Raw genomic sequence first — 20065 nt, 5'->3', positions numbered from 1 at the left:
CTCAACTTTCATTCCCCCACCTTTTTCTTTGTTACTTTGAGACTTCACAGAAAGCCAGTGTCACCAGCAGAATTTCACCCAGGTTCATTTCTAGATTGTGGGCCCTTTTAAATTGTGAACTCTTTATGCATCTCAGTCTGTTTCTGCTACTACACAAAATTCCTAGACTGGATAATTTATAAAGAATAGAAATTCTTTATCAATTTTCTCATAATTCTGGAGGCTGGGAAGTCCGAAATCAAGGTACCTGCAGATGCAGTGTCTGGTGAGAACTGCTCTCTGCTTCCAAGATGGTGCATTGTTGCTGCATCCTTTGGAGGACAGGAAAGCCGGGTCTTTATGTGGCAGAGGGGATGGGAAGGCAAAAAGGGCTAAGCTAGTTCCCTGGAGCCCTCTTATAAGACACTAATCCCATTCTTGAAGGCAGAGCCCTTATGACCTCATCACCTTCAGAAGGCCCCCCTTCCTAACAGTGGCATTTGTGGTTAAGTTTCAACATGAGTTTTGGAAGAGACACAAATGTTCAAACAATAGCACTCTGCTGAAGAATTGGCTCTATGCAGAATAAATACTGCCAGACCAGAAGCTCTGGGCAGCAGGGACCAGGTAGGATTGTTGTTTTTCTCTGTCCCCAACTTGGTGCTTTGTATAGTCTGCCCAATAATATCTACTCAGCTGAATTTCTTTCTTCCCAACTCCTGTGTATTAATAAGAGTCCTCCAGAGAAACAGAACTGATAGGATGCATCTCTGTAGAGAAAGAGATTTATTGAAGGAATTGGCTGCCGTGATTGTGGAGGCCGATGAGTCCAAATTCTGCAGGGTTGGCCTGCAGGCTGGAGACTCAGGAAGGAGTTGCAGTTCGAATCCCAAGGCCATCTGCTGGAAGGATTATCTTCTGCTCAGGACTGGTCAGCCTTCTTGTTCTCTCCAGGCCTTCAGCTGATGGCTGAGGCCAGCCACATTATGGCAGGCCATCGACTTCCCTCAGAGTCCACCAATTTACATGTTAATCTCATCCCAAAACACCCCCACAGAAACAACAAGAGGAATGCTTAACTGAACATCTGGGCACAGTGGCCCAGCCAAATGGACACATAAAATGAACCAGCACATCCAGTCTGGAGGAAGCCCCATATTTTGCCGTTTTCTTTTTGTACTAGAGAAAAGAATCATCAGGGAAGCTCAGTCCTCCATTTCGCTCTTTGTCCTTACTCCTCTTGCTGCTCCTTCATCCTGTGGAGAGGAGCAGGGAGGAAGTGGGGAGAGAGGCTGTACACTGGCCACTCTGGGCCTCTCTGTCACTCTCCTTTGCCTAGAGAGCTGTGTCCCTGTGTTGCTTTATGTTCCATTTCTTTAATTTTTTTTTTATATTTTAATTGGGGACAGGTGGTTTTTGGTTACATGGATAAGTTCTTCATTGGTGATTTCTGAGATTTTGGTGCACCCACCACCTGAGCAGTGTACATTGTATCAATGTATAGTCTTTTTTTTTTTGAGATGGAGTCTCACTCTGTCACCCAGGCTGGAGTGCAGTGGCGCGATCTTGGCTCACTGCAACCTCCACCTCCCTGGTTCAAGCGATTCCCCTGCCTCGGCCTCCTGAGTAGCTGGGATTACAGGCACACGCCACCACGCCCGGCTAATTTTTTTGTATTTTTAGTAGAGACGGGGTTTCACCACGTTGGCCAGACTGGTCTCAAACTCCTGACCTCAGGCAGTCCACCCGCCTCAGCCTCCCAAAGTGCTGGGATTACAGGTGTGAGCCACCACGCCCAGCCCAATGTGGAGTCTTTTATCCTTCAGCCCCCCTCATTCTTCCCCCTGAGTCCCCAAAGTCCATTTTATCATTCTTATGCCTTTGCATCCTCATAGCTTAGCTCCTCCTCATAAGTGAGAACATACAATATATGGTTTTCCATTCCTGAGTTTCTTCACTTAGAATAATGGCCTCCAGCTCCATCCAAGTTGCTGCAAAGGCCATTATTTCATTCCATATTATGGCTGAGTAGTATTCTATGGTGTATATATACCACATTTTCTTTATTCACTTGTTGGTTGATGGGCACTTTGGTTGGTTCCATATTTTTGCAGTTGTGAATCGTGCTGCTATAAACATGCATGTCCATGTGTCTTTTTCATATAATAACTTATTTTCCTTGGGTAGATACCCAGCAGTGGGATTGCTGGATCGAATGGTAGTTCTACTTTTAGTTCTTTAAGGAACCTCCATACTGTTTTCCGTAGTGGTTGAACTAGTTTACATTCCTGCCAGCAGTGTAAAACTGTTCCCTTTTCACACTTTGTGGTCCATTTCTGTCTGTAGATGTGGCATCAGATTCAAAGCTCTTGATCCATGTGAATGCTTTTTGTGTCACCAATTTTAGTAAGACTTGACCTGGTGAATTGACTTGTCTGGAGGATTACTGATCAGGGACCACTGGAGCTGGAAGGGCTGTGACAATGAGCTGGCCTGTCCCCATATTGACTGGTGGGATCCCAGCTGTAAAGGTTTAGACCCTGCTTCAGCAAGAGGTGAATCTGCAGGGTGTTTATGAAGTCACTGTTTATCCAACAAATGTCTGTTGGTCACTCTCTCTGTTCCAGGAATGGGGTTAAGTGTTGGGGACAGAGAAGCGTGTGTCACTGACTTCATCCTAAGAGCCTAGTTCCAGAGGCACACTAGAAATGGGACAGTTACAGTAGAGTTGGCTAAAACCAATGTGAGATCAGAGGAGGGATGCCTGACCCAGAAGATGGGGTCAGGGAAGACTCATGTAGAGTCCAAAAGAATGCGCTGGAGAGAGACAGAGAGTATCTCAGGAGAAATATACTCTAGGCTGAAGGAAGCTCGTGGGTAAGGGCTCAGTGGCCTGGGCGAGCAGGACGGTCAGGGAAGAACAAGTATTTCAGTGTGACAGTGGAGGGAGGCCATGGATGGGGAGCGTCAGGATGTGGAAGGAGCTTTGGTATTTGGAACAGCACCTTTCCTCGTGCCTTCACTGAAAGCACTTACCAAGGTCATAGTGAGCCCATGTTTCCAAGGGGTCGAGTCCCTGTCTTTGTGTCTCCTGACCTCTCTGTGGTCTCTGAACCCCCAGCCCACCCTTCTGAACATGTTCTCTCCTTGGCTTCCGGCACCTGGACTTGTTCCCTCCCACCCCTGGCTGCCCCTGCACAGGCCCCTTGCTGGACACTGCTCCTTCTCATGGCCTTTGGGCACCCAATAGCTCTGTCCTTGGGCCTCTTTTCCTCTCCAGCTGTCCAAAGTGCTGGGATTACAGATGTGAGCCCCCATGCCTGGCCAAAACTTTTAATTTTGAAGTTATTTTAGATTCACAAGAAGTTACAAAGCTAGTATAGAGTTTCAGAGAGTTTCACTCAATTTTCCCCAATGGTTCCTGTCAGACAGCATCAGAACCAGGAAGTTGACATCGATATAAAATGTACGTATAGTTCTCTGTCATTTTATCCTGTGCACATTCATGTAACCAGCAGCACCACCATCAAGACACAGAGCTGTCAACCACCACAAAGGCCACCCTGGGCTGCCCCTTTAAGGCCACACCCACCTCCCCTGCCCCACACCTGGCATCCACTGCCGCTCTCCAGTTCCAAGTCTCATCACGCCCAGGTGGTTACATGCATGGAATCACGCAGCATGTGACCTTTGGAGACTGGCTGTTTCCACTCGGCATAATGCCCCTGGGATCCTTCCAGTTCTTTCTTCTGACTGCAGAGTGGTATCCTGTGGCATGGGTATAGCACAGTGTCTTCAACTGTCCCCTGGTTTAGGGACACTTCTGTTGTTTCCAGAGCCTGTACTGCTCGCCTGGTGCCTAATGGCCTCACAGAATGTGAGGAGGAGGAGAAAGTCATTCATTTTGAATCGCCCTGCTGCAGGGCTTTTGCTGTGGGGATTTGGGTACTGCCCCAGTGACTTGAGAGCAGTTGGACAGGATGGACGGAGGCTTTAGAAGCGTCCTGGGGAGCCAAGGTTGCTGACCAAATAGGTTTTTTTTGACAGCTCTGAAAGTTCGGGAACATGTTTTCCAGACTAAGCTACTGAAATATTTATCACTCCAGGACAGAATGTCCTCAGAATGTGATAAATTAAAAATGATGGTTTAAGTTGAGAGGCGGCGAGGGTCTGAGCTCCCTCCGTTGTTTCCTGTAGGAGCTGAGACTGGCATCGTACCTGGCGAGGATGGCCATGGTGCCCGGGGCCACGCTTCGCCGGCTCCTGAGTGTGGTACTGCCCACAGCCTCACAGCCTCAGCTGCTGGCCCTGCTGGATTCGGCCACCGAGAGACATGCGGACCACGCAGCTGAGAGCGATGGCGGAGCGGAGCAGGCCGACGTGGGCAGGCGGAGGTGAGTGCCGTGGAGGGGCTGCCTCCCGGGGCACGTCCCTGTCCAGAAGGGTCCCCATGAGTCCTCGAGGTCATGGGAGGCCCATGTATTTTGTCCATACTTTTTAATTTTGTTACCAATTTATCTTTTAAATAGAATCTTAAGAAAATAAGTTTACCCAGAGCCATAAATATTTCATGCATGCCCATTAAAGAAAATGTAAAAAAAAAATGCATAAAGAGAGGAAGAAGAGAAAGAAATATCCATGGTTTTACCGCCTAGAAAAATGACTGCTAGCATCCTGTTACATTTCTTCCTCCAGAATGTGTTTCTCTGCTGGGTTTTATGAGTGTGTGTCTGCAAGTGTGGGAGCATGTGTTTGTGTGTTGGTATGCAAATGTGTGAGTGTGTTGTGCATGTAAATATGTGTATTTGTGTGTCGAGTGTGGAGTGAGCACGCTGTGGATACAGCCTTGCTGCATTCTGCATTTCAGAATCTTACAGCAGAAACGATTTTGCTCCTTACCTTTTAACGCTCATGCAAACATCCCCCTATGTAATTCTTATCCCATTACTTAGATTCTATTTCCTGCTAGTGTTATTCATTTAAATTTTATTCTTTCAATGTTATTGACACGTGGCACAGGTGGATATTATTTTTACTGGCTCCTCATGCTAAGGGGTGTAGCATAGAGCATGTAACTGTCATCCTGTCACTTGACATTCAGTTTGGGCCCATTTTTTTTAAAAATTATGGGTAACTCTGCATAGACAGTCTCCTTTAGGATGGGGCCCCAGGTGTGAATTTGGTCAGTAAAGGCTCTTTATGGGGAAAGGCAGGAAGGGGTGTGGAGTAAGGCAGGTTTGGGGGGCAGCCAGCAGTGCCCCTTGAGGATGGAGTAGGTGGGGAATGAGGCTGCAAGGAAAGCCATGGCCAGGATGAAAACGTTGCATCAGGCTGCAGAGCTCACAGCCTCAGCAAGGATGCAAAGGAGGCCAGGAGGGCATCTGGGAGCCCGAGAGCCTGCTGAACCATCATGACTGTGTAGATAGCATTTGTCCTGAGAAAAGGGGTAATGTTTTCCTTATCAGAGATACTTTTTATCAGAGTATCTGACCCCAAAATCCAAGAAGCGCTGCTGAGGGTAAATAGAGTCTGACCAGGGTGAGGGGGAGGGTGGGGAAGAGGGAACAACATCTGCGGGTGTGGGCAGGAGGCCACAGTGTCGAAGAGCCTTCCTAGTGGCCTTGGGGCCCAGCATAGTCAGGAAGTGGGTTGTGGACCGCAGTCAGAGGGCTGGGTGTGGGCATGGTCAGAAGGCTGGGTGTGGGCGTGGTCAGAGGGCTGGGTGTAGGCGTGCGTGGTCAGAGGGGTGGGTGTGAAAATGGTCAGATGGCTGGGTGTAGGCTGGTCAGAGGGCTGGCTGTGGGTGTGGACAGAGTGCTAAGTGTAGTCTGGTCAGAGGGCTGGGTATGGGCGTGGCCAGAGGTCTGGATGTGGGCGTGGTCAGAGGTCTGGATGTGGACTGGGGTCAGAGGGCTTGTTATGGGCTGAGGTGAGGGGACTGGATGTGGGTGAGGTCAAAGGGCTGGGTGTAGTCTGCTCAGAGGGCTAGGTGTGGAAACGGTTAGGGGGCTGGGTGGGGGCCGAGGTCAGAGGGCTGGGTGTGGGCGTGGTCAGAGGTCTGGATGTGGACTGGGGTCAGAGGGCTTGTTGTGGGCTGAGGTGAGAGGGCTGGATGTGGGTGAGGTCAAAGGGCTGGGTGTAGTCTGTTCAGAGGGCTAGGTGTGGGAACGGTTAGGGGGCTGGGTGGGGGCTGAGGTCAGAGGGCTGGGTGTGGGCTGAGGTCAGAGGGCTGGGTGTGGGCTGGTCAGAGGAACAAGAGGGAGCCAGAAGGAGGCCACCTCTGCCAAACGGAATGTCCAGTGACAGGATGACAGTTACATGCTCTATGCTACGCTCCTCCATGAAATATTAGGAGCCAATCATATTACTATTATTAATAATATTAAAAATAAAACCAGGTTTCACAGCCTGGTTTTCCCAGTGTGCTGCCTGCCTGCCTGCACGGACATGCAGGTGGCAAGTATTCAAGGTGACTCTGGAGTAGGAACATGTGTGGCTGCAGGGAGGCCACTTCCGCCTGCCTACCACCCCTGTGGACCTTGTTTTTGGTGCTTCCCCTTCAGCCAGCTTAGTTTGGGAGGCCAGTGGGGAGAGATGGACAGGCCAAGCTGGGACGAGGCAAGAGGGCTTGAGGTCAATGTCACCATGGGCATGAGCATGGCCTTTCTTTGCCCAGCCTCATGGCCAGGCAGCCTGGATGACTCTGGAGTCCCAGGCCACTAACCCAATCTCTGAGGGCAGGGCATACACTATTCTTGTGTCCCCAGCAGCTAGCATCCGGCCATTACATCAGTTATGAGTCTTGGGTTTCAAGCAATGGGAACTGAATAATTAATCCAAGCAAGAATGGGGTGTATTGAGGGCCATGTCAAAATCCAGGAAAGAGCCAGTGTTCAGGCCTCAGGAAGGGCAGGGCCAGGGAAGCACTCGGGGCGTCCTCTCGGGTGCTGCCTTCAGAGGACTGCCCTTCTTTGCTCCAGGAGTTAGACTCCTGGGAGAGAGCCTGCCTGGCCCAGTGTGGAAGAGGCTCCATCTCCACCACCAGCTGGGCAGGTGTGAGCTGCCAAGGCAGGGGAATGAGTCTAGCACATGCTTTATTGGCTTGACTTGACACCTCCCACTGTCCCGGGCAACACTCTCCAATGCCCTCTCCTTCAGTCTAGGATCACGCACCTTCATGGCTTTAGGGCTCCCTGCCTAGCCCACCTTCCAGGCTTCGCCTGTGCTTTCCCAACTTCTGTATTTGTATATGCATAAAGCAGTTGTGTTGCTCCCACTGTGTCCTCTGTCTTAGGTACTAGGGCTACGTGGAGGGTAAGAGACAAAGCCCTGCTTGCGTAGAGCATTCATCCCAGTGGGGGAGGCAGCCAGTATGTAAGTCAGTGCACAGATCCCATTCCTTCGTGAGTGCCCCAAGGGCTCCCTTTGTTCAAATGTCTCCCCCAACCCCAGTCAGCCTTCTTCTGTCTGTGATCCCGTAGACTTGGCACCTTGAGGGCAGAGGTTGCATCTTGATGAGGCTGCAGAAGGCGTTTGATGGATGTGCAGTGAATGAGTGAAAGAATAAATGGTGAACACTCTGGGGATGGGGGTTCCTAGTGGCAACCAAAGGTGGCATTGAGAGGGGTAGGATTACTCATCACTTAAAGATTCTATTCTTTTTTTTTTTTGAGATGGAGTCTCACTCTGTCGCCCAGGCTGGAGTACAATGGCGTGATCTCAGCTCACTGCAACCTCCGCCTCCTGGGTTCAAGCGATTCTTTCTGCCTCAGCCTCCGGAGTAGCTGGGATTACAGGTGCCCGCTACCACACCCTGCTAATTTTTGTATTTTTTAGTAGAGACTGGGTTTCACCATGTTGGCCAGGCTGGTCTTGAACTCCTGACCTCAGGTGATCTGCCCGCCTCTGCCTTCCAAAGTGCTGGGATTACAGTGGGATTACAGGCATATTTTTGAAACTATAAGACTCCCTTCTTGCCTGCAGGAAACACCAGAGCTGGTGGCAAGCCTTAGACGGCAAACTGCGAGGGGATCTGATAAGCAGAGGCTTAGAAAAGATGCTGTGGGCCCGCAAGAGGAAGCAGAGGTAATGATGGGCACTTGCTCATGTAGCTGGGGAGGGGGTGAGCTAAGCTGCCTGTGGGCCAGGCTGGGGAGGCAGGAGGTGACAAGGAAAGGAGGTTGCTGCAAACAGACAAAGATTTGTGACCCTGAAGACCACAAATCTTTATTCAGTGGGCTGAGTTTAGAAGCTGAAGATGAGCTTGTGGCTAGCAGTGAGAGAATGTTCTCAACATTTATTAACATTTACATTCTGTATTTATTTTAGCTAATGGCTATTTTTAATGGAATGTAATTAGAAGAATTCCTTATAGCTACTGTTCACAAAGCCCTTTCATGTCTTGCTGCATTGAGCCTTCCAGAAAGTGGGGATGATAAAATGGAAGCTCAGGGAGGTCAGAAGAGGCCCCAGGCCAACAGCTGGTAAACAGCGGTCATGAGATTTGGGGCTGCCTCACTGCCCCCTTTATTTTCTTAAACTTCCATGCTTGTGCTCTTTACCTTCACCCCAATGCCTTTTTCCTTGGCTGTGGCTATCACACACCTACAGAGCAGAGGGAAGTGAGGGGCAGAGTGGTCTTAAATTGCTGCAAACCATTGTCCAATGTCTTCTGTGATTCCAGCTAGAGAAGATGTGGAAACAAAAAGCAACATAAGGTAGATTCATAAGGGGTTAAACAGTGATATCAGTGTGTAGTCCAGAAACAGTGGCTGTTCAACGGACATGTCTACCTCAGTCCTGCCCCTTCCACAATTTCTCAGAGCTCAGTTGAAGGTGCTGAGACCGAGCTTCATAGATTATTCATGATCAAACGCTTGGAACCATTAGTAGCCTGGTTATCACAATATAGTCTCAGATAAGTTAGATCAGGATATTGGCCAAGAGAAGTACATGCAATCCTAGAAAAAGAAAATTAAATTCATTCTATAGAACTCTAAAATATTCCATTAGGAACATTCCTAGGCTGCACTAATAGAAGTGGAGTGGATACAGAACAAGAGACATGATGGTCCCACTGTTCTGGCTCACTCTGCAGGCCTTTGCTCTGCCTAGAGGCACCATGGTGGAGACACAGAGCTGGGTTTGAATCCTTGTGCAGACTTAGTAGCTCCAAGGGCAGTAATTAGTGGTGATGGCAATGGAGTGGAATCTACCACATGCCTTCTGGGAGGGTCAGCAAGCCTGCCATTGACATGCAGCAGGTGCATCCCCAGTGACATGGCCTTGTCCTGCCCTGCTTGGGCAGAGAGAGAGCGCTGTGGCTTTCAGGATGTATAGGGCTCTTGGTGGTGGTCACGATCATTATCAAGAGCAGCCTGGGAGTCAGGGGTTGGACTGCCCATGGCCAGGATTCCAGCAGCTTTTTTATGGGACATTCTCAAAGTGTGCCACACTCTTCTATGGCAAACACATTTTGCCTGACTTCTAACTGTTGCCTTGTAACCAGGTTTCATTAGCCTGCTTTTAGAGTGAGGCTCATAGGTGTACTCATAAATGTTTAACAATTGGCTGGTGGGGAGGGGGGCAGTGGTTTCTGATTTGTAGCATTTGCCAATTTCCATGGTGTAAATATTCCCACCATGGCTGATCTGATGTCACACTAACAACATGATGACAGTGGGCTCGCAAAACTCCTGAAAATGGGCCGGGTTTGGTGGCTTATGCCTGTAATCCCAGCACTTTGAGAGGCCGATGTGAGCGGATCATGAAGTCAAGAGACCAAGACCATCCTGGCCAACATGGTGAAACCCGGTCTCTATTAAAAGAAATTAGCTGGGCATGGTCGCACGCGCCTGTCGTTCCAGTTACTCAGGAGGCTAAGGCAGGAGAATCACTTGAACCTGGGAGGTGGAGGTTGCAGTGAGCCGAGGTTGTGCCATTGCACTGCATCTGGGCAACAAGAGCGAAACTCCATCTCAAACAAAACAAAAAACTCCTGAAAATGGAATGGTCATGAGCCAGGAAGAGTTGACTACAGCGCACCACTGTTACAGGCTTCAGCTAATTTTACAGCAATCTGGTGACCAAGGGGGAAAATAACCTTTTGTTAAAATGGCACTGGGTTGGGGAATTCAGGACCCAAGGAGGGATTCTCTTGGAGAACTCAGAACACTCCAGAGGGTTCGTTGCCAAAAATATTGAATTTGATCTTTTGCTATTTCTTTAGCATATTAAAGAAGACATGTCTCCCTCTCAGAGAGAGGATGATATTCTCTGGAAAAGGAAGTTGGCCACACCTGTCACTGGAGCCCATTGGCGAACTGGCCCCTGTACCCATTGTAGGGGCAGAAACCATTGATCTATTAAACACAGGAGAGAAGCTCTTTATATTCAGAAATCCAAAGGAGCCAGAGATCTCACTGCACGTTCCTCCCAGGAAAAAGAAGAACTTTTTGAATGCCAAAAAGGCCATGAGGGCCTTGGGCATGGACTAGCCCAAGGGAAAGACCTGCAGGAGCATCTGAAGAGAGAAGGGATGATTTTCTCCTGCCCGCCGGTGTTTGTGTGTTTATAATGCACAACTCGCAAATATAAATTGCACATGCAGAAGGCACAGACCCCCTAGCGCATGCCAACTTGCAGGGACTCGGTTTAATCTTGTCTCATGAATTTCCAGATGGCCCACTCTCTTCCATATCACAAGGACATAAACACTCCTTCTTTCAGCCCCACCTCCCCAGGGCCCTGGAGGAGACCCCCACCCTGCAATCCACACCCCATCCTCTGCTGCATAAGCTATGGGCTGTCTGGTGACAGCCAGATTCTCTACTCTTATGTTTTGTATTTGTTACATATTCTATTTTTATAAAGGGAATTTAAAAAAATAAATGTGTTTTGCACAAAGCTGTTTATTACAAAACCCATGTTTGCTTTATGTAGGAAGCATTTATTTGAAATTACGTCTTACGTTTTGTTCCCTGTGTGGTGTTCAATAGAGAGATTCGCCCTCTATCACTCCAGTTGCCAAAACATGTGTCAGCCCCTGGGGTCTACCGTCACCAGTTCAAATCAGGGTTATCTTCCCATTTTACAAATGAGGAAATTCAATGGCATAGAAAACTGAAGTGATTTTTACAAGATCGTAAAGCTCATCAATGGCAAAATCAGGATTCACACTTCATGGCCCACAAACCTTATCCTTTCTCCTGGCCTTGATCCATGGACACATAACAGCCCTCACACAGTTACCTATAAACAGACTCCATACAAGTGCTTGTGTTTTACCAAGAGCTTGTGTAAATGCTGACCCTTTCCATCCACACAGCAGTGCCTGAGGCCAGTGATGTCTCACTGGGGCTGGGCCACATCATGGTGTCAGCCAGGCAAATAATACAATTACAATGGGTATTCTCTGACAGTAGGGGATGATTAGGATGAGAGTCCTCTCACCAGCAAGGGAAAAAAGGGGTGACTGATAAAAAATCAAACATCTGTCACATGAGAGTTGCTGCTAGACCCTTCCAACAACTTTAACCTACTTTTTAATGCTCACTAGTACCCCAGCAAGGTGAGTATCCCTATTCCCATTTTACTGCCAAGGAAGCTGAGACTCAAGTTTAAATAATTTGCCTATGATGAAACCACCTATATGGGAGGAATCCTCAATTTGAACCTGAGTCTTCTAACTAAAATGCTTATCTGCCATGGATGTCCCGTTTCCATTGGCAACCAGAAGACCAAGTCTTATTTGCAGTTTCCCATCAGCATGCATGCAGCACCCCAACAAGGACCTTCGCTGGGGTTGCACTTCTCCCAGGGGACAGCAGCTGTGCACCGTTTTCAGCTGCCACTTGACTGCATGACTGCATTGGCGGAAAGGTGCAGGTAAGCAGTTTGAATGCAGGAGAGAAGAGATGATGGCGCCAGTTTTCCCATCCATCAGAAGGTCCAGTGGGCCTCGAGTGAGAACAGAGAAAGTGGAGTGATTTTTACACACAGGACAGCAGAGTGGAGCATGCATGGTCTTGGGAATAAGCAGACTGGAGTTCAAATCCTGCTCCACTACTTAAGGGCCATAAGTTCTTGGGCAAGTAGATATAATTGAATCTGTAAAGTCCACCACATCTATGTTCTTCTCTACCTTTTTAAGGTAATTGTCTGCATTTCTGATAATTTCCTGCTTCTACAGGGGCTCTGATAGAATTATGCATAGTTGAAAGTAGATTGCATGCAAAAATTTCAAAAAATGGCTTAAAATTATAGGCTGAAGCCTGATTGAAGAGGCTATTAGCAACAGCAGGAGGTGCCCAAGCTGCTCAAAATCTAGCATTTGAACCTAATAATAACTCCTTATGTTAATAGACAGAGAAAGACTAACTGCTGATTTACCTTTTGTAAACTCACTGCACAAAAAAATGCCAAGATGTGTTGGGGAAAGCCTGTGTTCCTGGAATCAGATAGACCAGGTTTAAATTGTGGCTCTACAACTTTTTAGCTGTCATTTTACCACTCTAAACTTCAGTCTCTTTATCTGTAAAACAAAGATCCTAATGTCGTACTTTACAGTAGGGACGTTGTAAAGAGTGAAGATACTAGATATTATGTCTGTAATGTCTGATGAAATGTTGGTGTGCAATAAGGTAGCTTATTTATTTTATTATATTTTAACATCTTTACAAAAATCCATCTGATATGGTTTGGCTCTGTGTCCCCACCCAAATCTTCCCTTGAATTGTAATCCTTATAATCCCCACGTGTCAAGGGCAGGACCAGGTGGTGGTAATTGGATCATGGGGGCAGTTTCCCCTGTACTGTTCTCGTGAGTGAGTCTCACGAGATCTGATGTTTTATAAGTGTCTGGCATTTCCCCTGCTGGCAGTCCTTCTCCTTCCCACTGCCCTGTGAAGAACGTGCTGTTCTTCCGCTTCGCCTTCTGCCATGATCGTAAGCTTCCTGAGGCCTTCCCAGTCATGTGGAACTGTGAGTCAATTTAACCTCTTTTCTTTATAAATTACCCAGTCTCATGTATTTCCTTACAGCAATGTGAGAATGAAGTGTTCTTTCATTCCTTTTGCCATTCTAGGTGAAGGCTGTTTTCTTAAAGGGCTGTATCTTCACACAGAAGCCTACTCATGAGAGAGAAGCTCCAAGGAACTTGGATTGAGAGGACTCAAGCTCAAGTTTGGGGTTTGTTACTTAAAAGCAGGGGCTCAGCTCCCTGTGTATTCTGTCTTTAAGGAGTTCGATCTAGTTGCGTTGACTAACACAAAAATAAATAATTGGTAAATGCAAGGTGTAAGATGCACATACGAAAATCCTGCCGTGGGAATTTGGGAGTGAGGTCAAACCTGGCAGGGGTCAGTTGGGGACAGCTTTGTGCTTACGACTCCCCCAGATTTCCACACTGCAGTCTTTGTAAGGAAGTCACTATGAGCAGCACACATTTAAGGAATGGGGACATAAGTCTACCTCCTTGAGGGCAAAGTGTCTACATAGATTATTTGGAATTCTGCATGGGAGATGATCTCTTTTCCATTTATTTTTCCAATTATTTATTTCTATCGGTATAGACTCATGGATATTTATTTTATACTTTGAGTTATAATCCAATAATAATTTGTTGCTCTAATTGTTCCAGCTTTCAACATTGGGAGCTCTTTCTGTTGTCTCCTATATCCCTTTAACATAACCCCGTCAGTGCAGATGTTTATGTTTTTCCGAGTACTTCCTTATTTTCTGGCACTAGAAGGTGGTCTAAAAGGTGAGCATTATAAAAGATGAGCACTAGAAAAGATTCGCATCGTTTATATTCCCTGTCCCAGTCCTAGAATCAGACATTTCTCCAAGGACTCTGATTCCTTTTGTTGGAGAATGGTATTAGAAACGAAACTCTGAGCCCTAGTTGTGCTTATTGCTACTGGAGTATTGTTACTTCTAGGCCTCTAAGCTGACAGAGCAAGAAAATATACATGTACATACTAACCTGTTTATATACACATGTCCGTTAATATTTTCAATGTAATAATCTGTGTCTATATTATGCTAAATATGAATTTACTGATGTCTCCAACATGAATCCATTGCCACATGGATCATTCTGGCTTTCTCCCCTTTTCTTTTTTATTTTTTTGAGACATGGTCTTATTCTGTCACCCAGGCTGGAGTGCAGTGTACAATCACAGTTTACCGCAGCCTTGACTTTCCAAGTTAAGTGATCCTCATACCTCAACCTCCCAAGTAGCTGGGACTACAGGTGCATGCCACTGCACGCAGCTAGTTTTTGTTTGTTTGTTTGTTTGTTTGCTTTTGCAGGGATGGGTTCCCACTATGTTGTCCAGGCTGGTCTCAAACTCCAAGACTCAAATGATCCTCCCGCCTTGGCCTCGCAAAGTGCTTGGATTACAGGTGTAAGCCACCACCCCTGGCCTTCTCCTCTCCATTCCAACAGTGAAAAACTTGGCTCCCCTCATTTCCCAGCCATTTACTTATGTGGTCAGTTCCAGTACATATGTGGAGCATTATCAGGGTTTTGATAACCTGGACCCATGTGGGAAACAACTTTCTCAGTAGAGTAGAGTACTTATGTGCAGTTTCTTTTGCATTTAAAGACTTCACTCATTTCCAGAGTTACTTAGGTCAGCATCTTTTTCTTCCAACCTCTTCAGTGAAGTTGTTTCTTACATTTGAAATGCAGTTAGATTATTTTGACACATTCTGCATTGCTTCCTGGAATTCTCTGGATTTCTTAAATGATGTTTTTAATCTGCATATGATAAAGTCAATTTTGCATTGACATGGCATGATGTATTTGTTAAAATGATTGTATAAAATGATACAAATTTGTATAAAATGATACACAGTCATTTTAATAAGCACATAGTGCCATGTATCCGCAATTACACTATCATACAACGTAGTTTTACTACCCTAAACAACTTCCTGTGTTCCACACATTCAATCTTTTACCTCCTCCACCTGGACCCCTGGCAATCACTGATCATTTTACTATCTCTGTAGTTTTGCCTTTTCTAGAATGTCCGTATAATTGGAATTTGTCAAAGGTCAGTTAACTATATTTGTGTGGGTCTATTTCTGGGCTCTCTATTCTGTTCCAATGATCTATGTGCCTGTTCCTTCACCAATACCACACTATCTTGATTACTGTAGCTATATAGTAAGTCTTGAAATTAGTATGAGTTCTCCAACTTTGTTTTTCTTTAGTACTGTGTTGACTCTGTAGATATTTTGGCATTCCATATAAACTTCAGGATCAGTTTGTCAATATCTGCAAAATAACTTGCTAGAATTTTGATTGATATTCTATAGACCTATAGATTCTATAGGTCGGATTGGGAAGAATTGACATCTCCACAATATTGAATCTTCCAAATCATGAATAGGAAATATTACTCATCCATTTTTCTAGATCTTTTGATTTCCTTCATCAGAGTTTTATAGCTTTCTGCATACAGATCCTGTACATATTTTTAGATTTAAACCTAATTATATTATTTTGGTGGTATTTTAAATGGTATTTTTAACATTTCAAATTCCAGTCATTTATTTCTGTTATATAGGAAAGCAATCAATTTTTGAATATTAACCTTGTATCCTGCAACCTTACTATCCTCACCAATTAGTTTTGGGGGTTTTTTGTTTGTTTGTTTTTGGTCAGTTCTGAGATGTTCTTTATAGACAATTATGTCATCTGAGAACAAAGACAGTTTTATTTATTCCTTTCCAATTTGTATACATTTTATTTCCTTTTCTTGTCTTATTACACTAGCTAGGATTCCCATATGATATTGAATAGAAGTAGTAAGAGGACATCTTTGCCTTATTCTTGATCTGAAGAGGAAGCATCCAGTTTCTCATTATTTAAGTATGAGATTAGCTATAGGTTTTTTATGTATTTTTTATCAAGTTGAGGAAGTGCCTCTCTATAGTGTGCTGAGAGATTTTATCATATGTGTATATTGAATTCCATCAAATACATTTCTGTATCAATTGATAGGATTTTTTCTTTAGCCTGTTGATGTGATGTATTCCATTAAATGATTTCAGAATGTTGAACCAGCCTTGCATACCTGGGATAAATCCCACTTGGTCATGGTGTATCATTCTTTTAATAAATTATTAGATTTAATTTGTAAATATATTTTTCAGGATTTGTTCATCTATGTTCATGTGAGATATAGGTCTCTAGTTTTCCTTTCTTGTATTTTCTTTATCTGTTTTTTATATTACAGTTATACTGGCCCTGTGAGTTAGGAAGTATTCTTTCTGCGTTTATTTTCTAGAAGAGATTATGGAAAATTGGTATTATTTCTTCCTTAAACGTTTACTAAAATTCACCAGGAAAATGATCTGAGTCTGGGGCTTTCTTTTCTTGGAAGGGTACCAATTATAGATTAAGTTTATTTAATAGATATGGTTTATTTAGGTTATCTCCTTCACGTTGTGTGAATTTTTGTAGTTTGTGTCTTTCAAGGGATTCATTCATTTCACCGAAGTTACCAAAATTATGGGCATAGAGTTGTTCACAGCATTCTTTTATGATGCTTTTACTGTCGATGGGATCAGTAGTGAGACTGCTCTTTCATTTCTGATATTGGTAATTTTCATGTTTTCTTTTTTTTCTTTGTTAGTCTGGTTAGCTGTTTGTCAATTAGATTGATGTTTTCAGAGAACCAGCTTCTGGTTTCATAAAATGTTTTCTATTGTTTTCATTTTTGCTGATTTTTGCTCTATTTTTTATTATCATTTTTTTCTGATTGCTTTGGCCTTAAGTTACTCATTTTTCTTTAGTATCCTAAGGTGGAAGTTTAGATTATTAATTTTAGGTCTTTATTCCTTTTTTAATATATGCATTTAATAGTATACATTTCCCTTTAGGCACTACTTTAACTGCATTATACAAATTGGGATAAGTTGTGTTTTCATTTTCATGTGGTTCAGAATATTTTTACCATTCTCTTGAGACTTCATTGTCCCATGTGTTGTTTAGAAATGTGTTATTTAATCTGAATATATTATGCTATATTCTGTTTATTTCCCTTTATTGATTTCTAGTTTAATTCTATGGTGATCTGAGAGCATATTTTCTATAATTGCTATTATTTTAAGTTTGTCTTTTTTTTTTTTTTTTTTTTTTTTGAGACGGAGTCTCACACTGTCACCCGGGGTTGGAGTGCAATGGCACGATCTTGGCTCACTGCAACCTCTGGCTCCTGGGTTCAAGCAATTCTCCTGTCTCAGCCTCCCAAGCAGCTGGTATTACAGATGCCTGCCACCGTGCCCGGCTAATTTTTTGTATTTTTAGTAGAGATGGGATTTCACTATGTTGGCCAGGCTGGTCTTGAACTCCTGACCTCGTGATCCGCCTGCCTCAGCCTCCCAAAGTGCTGGGATTACAGGAATGAGCCACCACACCCGGCTATTAAGTTTGTCGTTATGTGGCCTATCTTGGTGAATGTTTCAACCAAAGTTGAGAAGATTTTATATTCTGTACTTGTAGAAGAGATTATTCTGTAACTGTTAGATCAAGTTGATTGAGAGTGCTATTCAGGCCAACTATGTTCTTACCGATTTCTTGCCTGCTTGATCTATGAATTACTGAAGGAGGGCTGTTGGAGTTTCCAACTATAGTAGTGGATTTGTTTATATTGAATTTGCATATATTGTAAAAAATATTGTGTATATTTTTCCTTGCAGTTCTATCATATTATGCTTATATATGGTGATGAATTGATCCCTTTACCATATGTATTCCCTTCTTTTTCCTTGTTAAATTTCCTTGTTCTGAAGTCTGGTTTGTCTCAAAGCAATAGAGCTATCCCAGCTCTCTTTTAGTTAGTGTTAGCAAGGTATATCTTTCTCCATTCACTTACTTTTAACTTGTCTTTTAACTTGTCTTTTAACTTTTAACTTGTCTCCGTTTTTATAATTAGAGTGGGTTTCCAGTAGACAACATATATTTGGATCCTTTTAAAAAATCCATCTGACAATCTCTAATAGATGTTTTTAGTCCATTCACATTTTAGGTGCTTATTAGTATAGTTGGATTAATATCAGCCATGTTTGCAAGTGTTTTCCATTCACTGCTGAATTGCTTGTTTCCCTCCCTTCCCTTTTTCTCCTTTCTCTGGTTTTGATTAATCATTTTCTCTTACTCTATTTTATCTCCTCTCTTAACATATCAATTATACTTAAAATGACTTTGGTGGCTTTACTTATTTCCCTTTTATCCCCTTTTATATATTGACCTTCTACTATGGAGATGATGACCCAACTCTCCTTCTTACACACATGCATGTGCACAGACACACACACACACACACACACACACACACCCTTCCTCTCTGTAGTTATCTAATGCAATTAAAGCACAATTTTAAGTAAATATTTGGCATTTACAACATTAATAACTAATAATTTTTATATTTAGCTGAGCCATATAGTGCATTTGAATTAAATACATTTCCTTCTTTGTGTAACTTTTTGTTTTTATTAGAGTTAATAGTTGGCTTGTATAAAAAGGACTCATCTTTTGGAGATGCACACAAATATTTATGGATGAAATTATATGTTATCTGGGATTGGCTTCAAAATACTCTGGAAGGGCTTCTGGCTATGATAGACTTAATGTATTCCCAGTCTTCTCTGTCTCCAGGCTGTGACCTTCACAAGTGTTTCTTAGCTTCTCCTCACTTCCCTCAAGTGAGACAGGAAAGACTGAGGGGGCTGGAGCCAGGAAAATGTCTTCCCTCTGGTGGTGTGCTGGGGAAGGGGATAAGGTCATGCAGATGCTTCAGACTTATACAATGCTTGCTTTTCTACTCTTTCTCCCAGAGCCACTAGGGCATCTTTCTTATCTCTCTATCATGATCATCTGGTGAGGTTACTGTAGGTAAAACCAAACAAAGTGTGAGGGACCCCCTAAGACTATAGGCCCTTAGTTTCTTCCTGAACTTCTAACATTTCTTACAGGGCAAGTTATGTGAGTCTACTTTCAGCCCTCAGCAGTTCATCAAAATGACCATGAAGGTTTCTTACTGGTTATGGTTCCAGCAGCTTCTAATTCCCAATAAGCAAGTCACAGCTGCGACGCTATAGGTGAGCTTGTCTTTCCAGATTTGGAGGTAGTGGTTGGCTTTGTGATCCCAGTTCTCGGATGGGTCCAAGAAAAGACACTGATTTTCAGTTTTCTCAACTTTTTCCTTGTCCTATGAGTGAGAGCACCAACTTCCCAGCTCTTTACATGTTGGGACTGAAACTGGAAGTGGTGTGATTCCTTTTTCTGTCTTCCGTTTCTCTCATTGTCATGTTCCCGTTTTTTCCTCCAGTTTTGGTATATGGCAATGCATATGTGTTGTTGCAATGCCCTCACTTGTGAATTCTTTCATTTCTGTCATTTCTGGGTCAGTTACTGTTGATGAACTTTTGTTATGCATATGGGTCATCTTTTCCTGCTTCTTTGCATGCCTGGGGATTTTTTATTGCATGCATACATTGCAGTTTTACATTATTGGGTGCTGGATTTTGTTAGATACTTGTTAATAGTTTTGGATTTTGTTCTGGCATGCTGTGAGGTCAGTTGGGATCAGTTGAATTGTGTAAGGCTTTATTTTTTCTTTTAACAGCTTGAGATATAATTTACATATTCTAGAGTTCACGCATTTAAAGTGAACAGTTTAACTTTAGTATATTGACAGAGTTGTGCAATCATAACTATAATCTAATTTTTGAAAAATTTTATTACTCCTCCAAAAATCTTGTATCTGCTTATAGTCACTCCCCCAAAACTTCATGTTCCTGCCTACCTCCACCCCAGCCCTAGAGACTTTTTGTCTCTACAGATTTGTTGAGACTTGGTTTTTATCCCTTGTCATGGTTAAGTCCAGAGTTAATGTATTCCCACTATTAAGGCAGTGCTATGGTTTGGGTCCATGTGCACCAAATCTCATGTTGAATTGTAATCCTCAATGTTGGAGGTGGGGCCTGGTGGGAAGTGATTGGATCATGGGGGCATATTTCTCATAAATGGTTTAGCACCATCCCCTTTGGTACTGTCCTCACAATAGTG

At 44.0% G+C, this 20065-nt stretch overlaps 1 protein-coding gene across 17 annotated transcripts in view; it reads left to right on the top strand.

Annotated features, from left to right (window-relative positions):
- The window catches only part of EVC2 (EvC ciliary complex subunit 2), a 147957-nt gene extending 137073 nt beyond the window's left edge, over positions 1 to 10884 (top strand). For 10 of the 17 annotated variants that reach the window (XR_010156413.1, XR_010156409.1, XR_010156410.1 and 7 more), the window contains 3 exons: positions 4177 to 4373; positions 7963 to 8064; positions 10208 to 10884. Coding sequence is in view for 12 of the 17 variants with exons in the window: in XM_001155613.4 (XP_001155613.2) it covers positions 4177 to 4373; positions 7963 to 8064; positions 10208 to 10475 (567 nt within the window). In the remaining 5 variants the exon portion in view is untranslated. Of the gene's footprint in view, positions 1 to 4176; positions 4374 to 7652; positions 7831 to 7962; positions 8065 to 10207 lie in introns of those variants that run through there. The other 7 variants (XR_010156411.1, XM_009447300.5, XM_009447303.5 and 4 more) reach the window with 4 other exon arrangements.
- The last annotated feature ends 9181 nt before the right edge of the window (positions 10885 to 20065 follow it).

Source organism: Pan troglodytes, chromosome 3 (genome assembly GCF_028858775.2).
Source record: "Pan troglodytes isolate AG18354 chromosome 3, NHGRI_mPanTro3-v2.0_pri, whole genome shotgun sequence".
Taxonomy (NCBI): Eukaryota; Metazoa; Chordata; class Mammalia; order Primates; family Hominidae; genus Pan; species Pan troglodytes.
This window is presented reverse-complemented; position numbering and strand designations above follow the sequence as displayed.